The sequence below is a fragment of the Mastomys coucha genome, unplaced genomic scaffold (assembly GCF_008632895.1).
Source record: "Mastomys coucha isolate ucsf_1 unplaced genomic scaffold, UCSF_Mcou_1 pScaffold20, whole genome shotgun sequence".
NCBI lineage: Eukaryota > Metazoa > Chordata > Mammalia > Rodentia > Muridae > Mastomys > Mastomys coucha.
This window is the reverse complement of record NW_022196903.1, coordinates 35,997,193-36,007,542: the sequence shown is the minus strand read 5'-3', so window position 1 is coordinate 36,007,542 and position 10,350 is coordinate 35,997,193. Positions and strand designations below refer to the sequence as shown.

Genomic DNA, 10,350 nt, shown 5'->3' with positions numbered 1-10,350 from the left:
TGTGTGTTGTGGGACTGGCTGCAGAGCTTGTGCCCAAGGTCTGCTCAGAACACTAACCCAGACAGACTCGGAAGGAACCAGAGTCACTGGATTGGTGGAGTTCCTGTGTGCCTGGTCAAGCTGGTTGCAGTTACTCCCAGTGTTGGAACAGATGTTTGTTCCTGCTTACTTCTGATCCTGGGTGTGTCAGAGCACCTGGGAATGGAGCTTCCTCTGGGTGTTGTGGGATTGTTTGTGGAGCTTGCACCCAAGGCCTCTCTGATCCTGGGTGTGTCAACACACCTCTGATCCTGGGTGTGTCAGAGCTCCTGGGAGTGGAGCTTCCTCTGGGTGTTGTGGGACTGGCTGTGGAGCTTGTGCCCAAGGTCTGCTCTGGACTCCAGTGCAGTACTGATTTTTCATTGGATAAACCCTGTGTAGCTGCTTGTATTCTAATGCTAATTGTGTCTAAAACTGTTTGCACCAGAGGGTCTGCACATAGCTTCTGGGAACCTGCCTCCAGTTAATTTTGATTGGTAAAGGAAGATGCCAACAGCTAATAGCCTGGGAGGAGGGACAGGGGCAAGATTTAGGGTTCCCTGGGCTTGGGACTGCGAGGAAGCAGGCGAGAAAGAGATCAGTCATGCTTTAGGAGAGTGCAGAGAGAGGAGCTACACAGAGGCAACAATAGGGTAGAGAAGCAAGGAGAGCACCCAAGACTCTTGGGCCAAGAAAATGTGGCCCAGATGCCTGATTAATTGGAGTTTAGAGCAGCCAAGAAGGAACATAAAAATTAGTAAGTAGTAACTCAGAACAATCGGTGGGCGGTGGATTCTAGCAGCATGGAGGTTAAGCAGTCCCTCAGCTACTGTGCTGCTTAAGGAATATTAAAATATAAAGGCTGTGTGTGTGTGTGTGTGTGTGTGTGTGTGTGTGTGTCTTTCATTTGGGAACATAGACCCTTGAGGTGGGTAGCAAAGCCCAGCAATATTTAAATTTTAATTCTACACTCCGAATTAAAATGTAATATTACTATTACCCCTAAGATGAAGCTAAAGAAGTTTCTTAAGCATGGAATCAATAGGCTGCTAAGTATAAAGTCACAACTAACTTCAGTATAATTTCCTTAGTTGTCACTAAACTACTTTGATTTGTTGAGAGGAATACGGAGAGAGTAGAAGAGGAGAAAGGGAGGATGAATATGCTATTTCATTATATACATTAATAAAATCCCAATAAAAAGTATAGGTAAACCTACTTACTATTTGTTACCTATCTAAGGATGAGGGTGGCAATCTTTGTCATGCCAGATTTTCTTATAGAAAAAGAATATAGTTCATTTGGAAAAAAGCAGTATGCAAAATAAAAACTTAAAGAAAAAAGAAATCTGGTTTTATTTACTATTCTAACCAAATAGTATCAGCAGGGTACTTTTGCTCCAAACCTTTATGGGGGTGAGGAAGATTATGTTAGTTAAAGATGGAGAAATTCAGAGTCAAGGTGGCTTTGCAATCAACTGGGAAACCCCGGTTCGTTGAATAGAAAATGCTTAAGGATAACTAATATTAAGGAAATAAACTTCTATTTCACCCCACTGTTTATGAAGAAAAAAAGAGTTGGGAAGGTTTATATCTGGCCTAGTTAGAAGATATAACCATAAGGATTTCTTGTGGGAAAACAAAGGAGTGAGGGAAGACTTACTGGAGTCAGAAAATAAAATGTACAGAAGGCCTGACCCAAATCTCAGGGAAGATCGTATTCTGTGTTCCTTTTCCAATCATAGAACAGTGAGAGGATTTCATAGCCAATGGTGTTTGCTAGGAGTCCAGGACTCAGGTAAAGCTCAGTCTTGCCACAGGGAGTCTGAAGAATTCATCGAGTCCTGATTTTACCACTAACTTCTGTAAAAACAATATACAAACAATAGCTCTCTCAGCTACAAAATGAGAGGAGAAGAAAAAAGGATGTTGATAAGTACATTTTATACATCAATGTTCGGAAAGCCTCTGAAGATGGCAAAGTGAGACTGTAAAGACAGAGATGGCCAGGGAGGCAGGCTTAAAGTCAGTAGCAGGGGTCAGGGTAGACAACAAAGAAAAGACATGTCACAAAGAGGGGAGGGAAGCAGCCAGCAGGTACATGTGACGACTGGGAAGGGTTTAGTATCACACAGGAAGCACCAAGAACCAGTCTTGGTCTTCTCCCTCTCCACCTACATCAGAGCCAAGCCCTGTTGACTCCCGTACATCTTGATAGATTAGATCCTGAGGAAACAATTTGAAGATTTCTGTAAGACCCTTGCCTTTTCCTCCTGCCACAAGTGTTTCTCCTTCAGCTATCCTGGTCAAGGATCCAGGTCTCAAGATTGCGACAGTTGACAGTGTGACCACCTAGTCTGCTTTAGTAAGATTATAGCTTGATATGAAGCCTTTTTTCATCTTTACCCTCTTGAGTCTAGCAGGTGAGTCTAGAGTCTTGTTTCTGTTTAGGGTAAGATCCAGAAAGGTGTACCAGTATTTGACATAAAGGTGATATAATGACCCATAGCTTATGAGATAGGATGGGAGATGAGGAATCATTTTAAAGACAAAATTATTTGCTGAAGGAAATTAAAGAAAAGACTCTCATTTCACATATTTTCCTAACAACATGTTCTCTGGGTCTCTCTGATATCTGAGAGCATTTTGAATATCCTTTGTGCTAAGGCTTTGCAGAAAAATTCCTAGGAACTCCATAGTAGGCACCTGAGCACTGTTCCCTGAACAGCCACCATTCCTTTTCCCTGCGATGGTGTTAAGAAATTTGGGATCAGGAAGGGGGATGGGCTAATTTTTAAGTTTTCATATGCTTACAGCCAAAGTCAAAATATTTTATTTATACATCTATTATTGGCAAAAAGTTGTTAAGTACTAACAACTTAGTTGATTAAAGTACTTACTGATTTTTATTAATTTTCCTAACACAGTGTTGTCAGAATTTCTGATCAGCATCAGATGAGCCCATGTGATAGTATCAGATAACTTTGATAAAATTACATCTCAACAATAATAATCATTAGTTTCTTTAGTATGTACAGATTGTATGACACATTATGTTATGTGAAATTTTTAAATGTCAAAAATAAATACCTTGATATCTTAGAATAACTTTTATTAGAGAAAGCTACTCTAACTAAAGTAGCTTACTAAAATTTTTGTTTCTGTTCTTTCTCTAGTGGCTGATACTCCAGAAGCCATTATGAAAGAATATCAACATGCAGATGAATACTTACCAGAGAATTTTAATGTCCCTTATATGGTCTATCTGCAATCCCGCCCGGAGCCTTGTGTTGGGACTCTCATTGACCCTCAGTGGGTGCTCACAGCTGCTCATTGTCCCTTACCGTAAGCGCTTCCTTACTCATAAGAGCTTGGAGGGATCTGTGCGATTGAAGTTAGTCTGAGAAGCAACTTTCCATGCTTTTCATGGAATTAGAAGTTCCATGAAGATAGAATCTTCTTACATTTTATGCACTCCAGTAGAAATCAATAAGAAGTCTTACAAACTTTATTTCAAATATTCATCAATCATTTACTATACCACATATGCTATTTGAATAAACCATTGAGGGGACAAGATAGAAATAACTTTTCCCATGGAGTGTAAACTATTCTGATATAAAAAGTAAACCAAAGCAGAGAAGGGATCAGGAGTCAAAAATAAAACAGTAGAGCAAGGTGTGGGGTGTGTCATGTGGGATGTATAACGTGGTTATGTTAGGCCTCTGTGAAGATATGAGGCCATCAGGAAAAACCCACGTCTGCTAAATGAATAAAGCCTGAGGATGCTCCAGGGCAAGGGAGCAACACTTAGTAGTCTCTTATGTAACAAAGTTTTGAGGGTACAGCATGTACCCGGAAGTCAGTGCTGACAGACTATAAGAGTAGAAGTCACAGGATGAAATTGAAGGTTTAGATGGAGATCACATCATGTAAGTAAATAAGCGTAAGCAATGAAACTCTGCATGATACAAGGCATCTCTTGAAAAACTCACTTGTCAGTCATTTTGTAGTAATGAACTCACAAATAAAAGCACCACACAGCTAGAGTAACAGAATCACTCAAGCAAACAGGGTCCAGTCCCAAATTCCATATGTCTCAATGAGTTTCTATACATTTAGAATGGCCATTCTGAAGCCAAGGAACTTCACTTATGGATTTATGGCTTCATTATCAATTACATTCTTATGCACTTATTGGCCACAAGAAGAAAAAAGTTATGACAGAGTTAGGAGGAGAAAAAGTAGTTTTATATCTTCTTTCACAACCCATGTGTTCTTTATCTGCATATTATACTTTTTTATTATACACTACTAAACCACACACTGTCCTTCTTTCTATATGTTATTTTATAACCAGGTGTATATTTGCTACATATATATGTAATATATATGTGTGTGTGTGTGTGTGTGTATATATATATATATATATATATATATATATATATATATATATGTAGTACAACCTAGGATACACATATAAGGAAGAACATTGTGTCTTTTACTTTCTAAGAATCTATTTTTGTTGTATGTCCAGAATCTATTGAGATGATGGAGACACAGCTCAGCAGTTAAAAGTACTTGCTGCTCATGCAAGAGGACCTGGATTTGGTTCTCAGCACCCATATAGCTACTTACAACTCAAAATTCCAGGAGAATTTTATGTCCTATTCTGACTTTCAAAAATACTTGCACGCACATGGTACACATTAATACACACAGGCAAAGAACTCATACACATAAAAAAATATTTGAATTTTTTTTAAAACAGAAGAATATATGAGGAAGTTTTACTCAGAACTTTGGCTCTACTTCACACTTATGACTCTTAGCCTTCTTGTTGTCCAAGAGAACTTTAGCTCAACAGAGTTTGAAGGCTTGCTCTCTACATTAAGATGGATTACATACAAAACAAATGCAGTTGAAATGATGCTGGAGCTTGTAAATCAGACTTTCTATTTCCCATAACTACTATGAACTGCTTTTAAAAGGGAATGGGTTTTTTTGGTATATTGCATGACTGTTAGTTTGTCAAAGGGGCATCTATCTGGCTCTGAATTTGCCTAGAGAACATAACATGAAAGGATGACTTGGTATCGCTACAACACTATTAATGGAGTTTTAAGAATCTAGGAAGTATAGACAATGCATAACCAAATAATTATATAATCCCAAGAAGAGCCGTGGAAAGGCTGAGTGTTAGAAGCAGTTGGGTACTGCTCAAAAGCTGCCTGTACAGATATGGAGTTTATATGCCCTGAAACCATCAAATGTTGTGAATTCTCTACTGGCTGCTAGTTCATATTGTTCAAATCTTAATTAGAATAGGATCTACTGAGTTTGCTGTAGATTGATCATCCCATATGCTAGGTAAAAACATAATCATCCTGTAAACTACTATTTTATACACAAGGTTAGAAAAACTTCAACTATGCAGTTGAAAAGTAAAGCAAAGTTGATTGGATTAGGTGACTTTTTACATTTTTTTTTTTGTAGTTTGACATTCAGTAACTGTTTTCTCTTCCATTTCTCTGACTTTCTTTTTCCCCAAGAACTAAAATCCGACTGGGAGTTTACCGACCCAACATCAAAAATGAGAAAGAACAGATATATAGCTACTCATTGACTGTAGTACATCCTAATTTTGATGCAAAATTACTGAAAAATGACTTGATGCTGATAAAACTCTCATATCCTGCTACTATAAACCTGTATGTGGGGACTATAGCCATAGCTATGGAACCAATGGCATTTAATGAAACCTGCTTCATACCAACATGGACCTGGAATAACTACAAAAACTGTGAGTGTTTGGCTCTGATTTCTTCATCCTGAGGAAGCTAGGGCTGAGAAAGATGTGGTTGAGTATACGTGATAGAAAGAGATAATATTTATTAAAAAGGTCTTAATCCTGCAATGATTACCAGCAAGGCTTGGTCTTCCAGGAGGTAACAGGATGAACTCATGAGACGGGGGCAGGGAAGCTACTCCAACAGCAACAAATAGGGCAGGCAATAATTTAGAGATTGTGCTATTTTTTTTTTTTGTTGTTGTTGTTTTGAGACAGGGTTTCTCTGTGTAGCCCTGACTGTACTGGAACTCATTCTGTAGGCCAGGCTGGCCTTGAACTCAGAAATCTGCCTGCCTCTGCCTCCCAAGTTCTGGGATTAAAGGCGTGCGCCACCACTGCCCAGCATGCTATTTTTATAATGCTTGAGAGTTGGGTTTAGTGAACTGAATCCAAATATATTCGAAAAAATTTGGAGTCCTCATTAACTAAGATTATAGTCTAGGTAGAAGGTGGGAAGTGCTGAAAGCCTACCATGTACTTCTTAGAAGAGAGGTTAGAAAAAGCAAAGCAAACCTTTTGTGATAGGTGAGGGGGATAAAGGGTGCTTTCAATTCTCTACCACAGAGAACCCAGACTGTGTCTAGGACAAATAGACACATTCTTTCCACTGGACCCTGAATGATGAAGAAATGTTGTAGGAGCAAAATCTACCCTCTTGCCAGGGCTGATTCCATTCAGAGTACAATTTTCATACTTTGTATTACAGGTGAACATTCCTCACTTGTGGGTGCAGACTTGGAGGGTCCATAGACAAGTTGGCTATTATAGCATGCTGGTAGATCTGTCTCTAACTTGATACTTGCCATGGGGAAATAACCATGGATCATAGCATGAGCATCCACCTCTCTTCCCCATGGACCCACGTGGAAAGTATAGAGAGACCTGCTGTCTACAGGAGCTACTCTTCCAACATGGCTTTCTAATATGCTTACTAGTCCTTGAGGCCTGTTCCTTCCTGTGACGGCTTATTTTAGGTTTTCTCAAAGTTGCTTGGTCAGGTTTAAATCCAGCTTCTGGTGTCATAAAAAGAATATTACGATTTTTCAAATAAATAGTTTTTTTCCACATAAAATAAACTATAGGAATGTTAATTTTCTCAGTATTTTGCAACTTTTTACTTTATAAACAAACTGTATAGGAATCTATGAGAATATTCCTTATCAATAAAAATACATTTCTTTTTTCTTTTTTTTTATTAATCATTCCATTTGTTTACACCTCAAATGATATCCCATTTCCCAGTTACCCTTCTACCAACCCCTATCCCACATCTGCCCTTCCCCCTCCTCTTTGCCTGTATGAGAGTGCTCCCCCACCCACCCACACACCCCAGCCCCACTATTCCAGCTTCCCCCTTACTCTGGACCATCAAACCTCCCCAGGACCAAGGGCCTCCCCTCTTGTTGCTGTCAGACAAGGCCATCCTCTATTACATATGTATTTGGATCCATGGATTCCTCCAGGTACACTCCTTGGTTGGTGGTCTACACTCTGAGAGAACTGGGTGGTCAGGACATCCTATGTTGTTCTTCCAATGGGGTTGCAATCTCTCGCAGCTCTTCCAGTCTTTCCTCCAGCTCCCCAATCCAGGTTCCCTGATCTCAGTCTGAAGGTTGGCTCTGCATTGGTCAGTTGCTTCCCAAGGAACCACCCCCAAGGTTCCTGTCAGCAAATGACTCTTGACCACAGCAACAGTGTTGGTTTGGTTTCTGCAGACATGATGGATCCCCAGGTGGGGCAGTTCCCAGTTAATCCTTCCTTCAGACTCTGTTCCATTTTTTGTCCCTGTTTTTCCTTTGTACAGGAACATTTCTGGGATAAAAACTTTGAGATGGGTGTGTGGCCCCATCCTTCTACCAGGGGCAATGCCTATCTACTAGACATGGTCTCAACATCACCTCTGCTCATTTCAGCTAAAGTCATCTCCTTGGGTGGGTTCTCAGAACCTCACATTTCCCTGGTGTCTGGAATCCTCCAGTGGCTATTCCCAGTACCTTATGCCCCCATGCTACATTTTTTTGTTGTTGTTGTTCAATTTCCTGACTCTCTGTACCTCTCTAACAATCTCCTCCAGTTCCTGATACTGCCTTCCATATTTCCTCTACCTCCTCTCTCCCTCTCAGGTCTCCTCTCCCTCCACCTCCCACAATCATCCTGTTCCCCCCTTAATGCATGACTGAAGCATCCACACCCTAGTCTTCCTTCTTTCTATGCTCCCTATGGTTGGTAGGTTGTATCATGGGCATTGTGAGCTTTTAGGTTAATACACCTGTTATTAAGTATATACCATGTGTGTTCTTTTGTGTTTGAGTTACCTTACTCAGAATGGTATTTTCTAGTTTCATCCATTTGCCTAAGGATTTCACCAAATCATTGTTTTTAATTGCTGCATAGTACTACATTGTATATATATACTACAATTTCTGTATCCACTCTTCTGTTGAGGGACATCTGAGTTGTTTCCAGGTTCTGGCTATTATAAATATGGCTGCTATGAACATAGTGGAGTATGCATCCTTGTTATATGTTGGAGCATCTTTTGTGTATATGCCCAGGAGTGGTATAGCTGGGTCCTCAAGCAGAACTATTTCCTATTTTCCTAGGAACCACCAGACTGATTTCCAAAGTGGTTTTACCAGCAATGGAGGAGTGTTCCTCTTTCTCCACATCCTTTCCAAGATCTGCTGTCATCTGAGTTTTTGATCTTAGCCATTTTGATTGGTGTGAGGTGGAATCTCGGGGTTGTTCTGGTTTGCATTACCCTAACGACTAAGGATAATAAACATTTCTTATAGTGCTTCTCAGCCATTTGAGATTCTTCAGTTGAGAATTCTCCATTTAGCTCTATTTGGCTGCTGGAGCACCATCAACCTGAATAATGTATCTCCGGATTTCTTTTTTTTTTTTTACTAGATATTTTCTTTATTTACATTTCAAATGTTCTCCTCTTTCCTGGTTTTCCCTCTGAAAAAAAAAAAAAACCCTACTCCATCCCCCTCCCCCTGTTCACCAATCACCCTCTCCCACTTCCTGGCCCTGGCATTCCACTACACTGGAGCATAGAGCCTTCACAGGACCAAGGCCCTGTCCTCCCATTGATGACCGACAAGGCCATCCTCTACTACATATGCAGCTGGAGCTATGAGTCCCACCATGTGTACTCTTAGGTTGGTGGTTTTGTCCCTGGGAGCTCTGGAGGTACTGGTTAGTTCAATATTGTTGTTCCTCCTATAAGACTGCAAACCCTTCAGCTCCTTGGGTCCTTTCTCTAGCTCCTTCATTGGGGACCCTGTGCTTAGTCCAATGGATGGCTGTGAGCCTCCAGTTCTGTATTAGTCAGGCACTGGTAGAGTCTCTCAGGAAGACAGCTAGAAGGACAATCCAGAGAGTGCCCCACCTGGGAATCCTTCCAATATACAATTACCAAACTCAGACACTATTGTGGATCTCGCAAGTGCTGGCTGACAGGAGCCTGATATAGCTTTCTCCTGAGAGGCTCTGCCAGTGTACTCCACTTTTTAATAGAGTTATTTGGTTCTCTGGAGTCTACTTTCTTAAGTTCTTTGTATATTTTGGATATTAGCCCTCTATTGGATGTAGGGTTGATAAATATTTTTTCCCAATCTGTGGGTTGCTGTTTTGTCCTATTGACAGTACCCTTTGCTTTACAGAAGTTTTTCAATTTTATGAGGTCTCACTTGTTAATTGTTGCTCTTAAAAGCATAAGCCATCGGTGTTCTGTTCAGGAACTTTCCCCCTGTGCCTAAGTATTCAAGGCTGTTCTCCACTTTCTCTTCTACTAAATCTAGTGTGTCTAGTTTTATGTGGAGGTCCTTGATCCACTTGGACTTGAGCTTTGTACAAGGAGCTAAGAATGGATCAATTTGCATTCTTCTACATGCAGACCACCAGTTGAACCAGCACCATTTGTTGAAAATGCTGTCTTTTTCCACTGGATGGTTTTGTCAAAGATCAAGTAACTTATTTTCACATAGTTTTTCAAGTGAATTTTTCCTAAAAGTAAAAAGACTTTAGACATAACATTTCCCTCCTCTCTCTCTCTCTCTCTCTCTCTCTCTCTCTCTCTCTCTCTCTCTCTCTCTTTACTTGACTCGACATGTTTTGGTCTAATTTACATGGCACTGTCTTACTAGATATGCTCTCAGCTCCTTGAGTAATACAATGCTTGACTTGATAAATTGTTGTTTTCTATTTTTTCTTACTATCTCTATTAGAGATTGAAATACTTAGTATCCTGTTAAAGTTCATGTACCCAGGCAGAGTATGGTAGCAATTTCTATGATAGAGATGAGCAATATGACTTCTCATGGGAACATGCTGGGCAGTGGTTGTGCACACCTTTAATTCCAGCACTTGGGAGGCAGAGGCAGAAGGATTTCTGAGTTCGAGGCCAGCCTGGTCTATGGAGTAAGTTCCAGGACAGCCAGAGCTACACAGAGAAACCCTGTCTCAAAAACCAAA

The 10,350-nt window shown here is 40.3% G+C and overlaps 1 protein-coding gene across 1 annotated transcript in view; it reads left to right on the top strand.

Annotated features, from left to right (window-relative positions):
* The first annotated feature begins 2,121 nt into the window (after nt 1-2,121).
* LOC116098786 (probable inactive serine protease 58) overlaps nt 2,122-10,350 on the top strand; it is a 10,036-nt gene continuing 1,807 nt past the window's right edge. Inside the window, exons 1-3 of the mRNA XM_031381655.1 lie at nt 2,122-2,440; nt 3,194-3,362; nt 5,570-5,820. Coding sequence (XP_031237515.1) covers nt 2,401-2,440; nt 3,194-3,362; nt 5,570-5,820 — 460 coding nt within the window. The 5' untranslated portion in view covers nt 2,122-2,400. The remainder of the gene's footprint in view (nt 2,441-3,193; nt 3,363-5,569; nt 5,821-10,350) is intronic.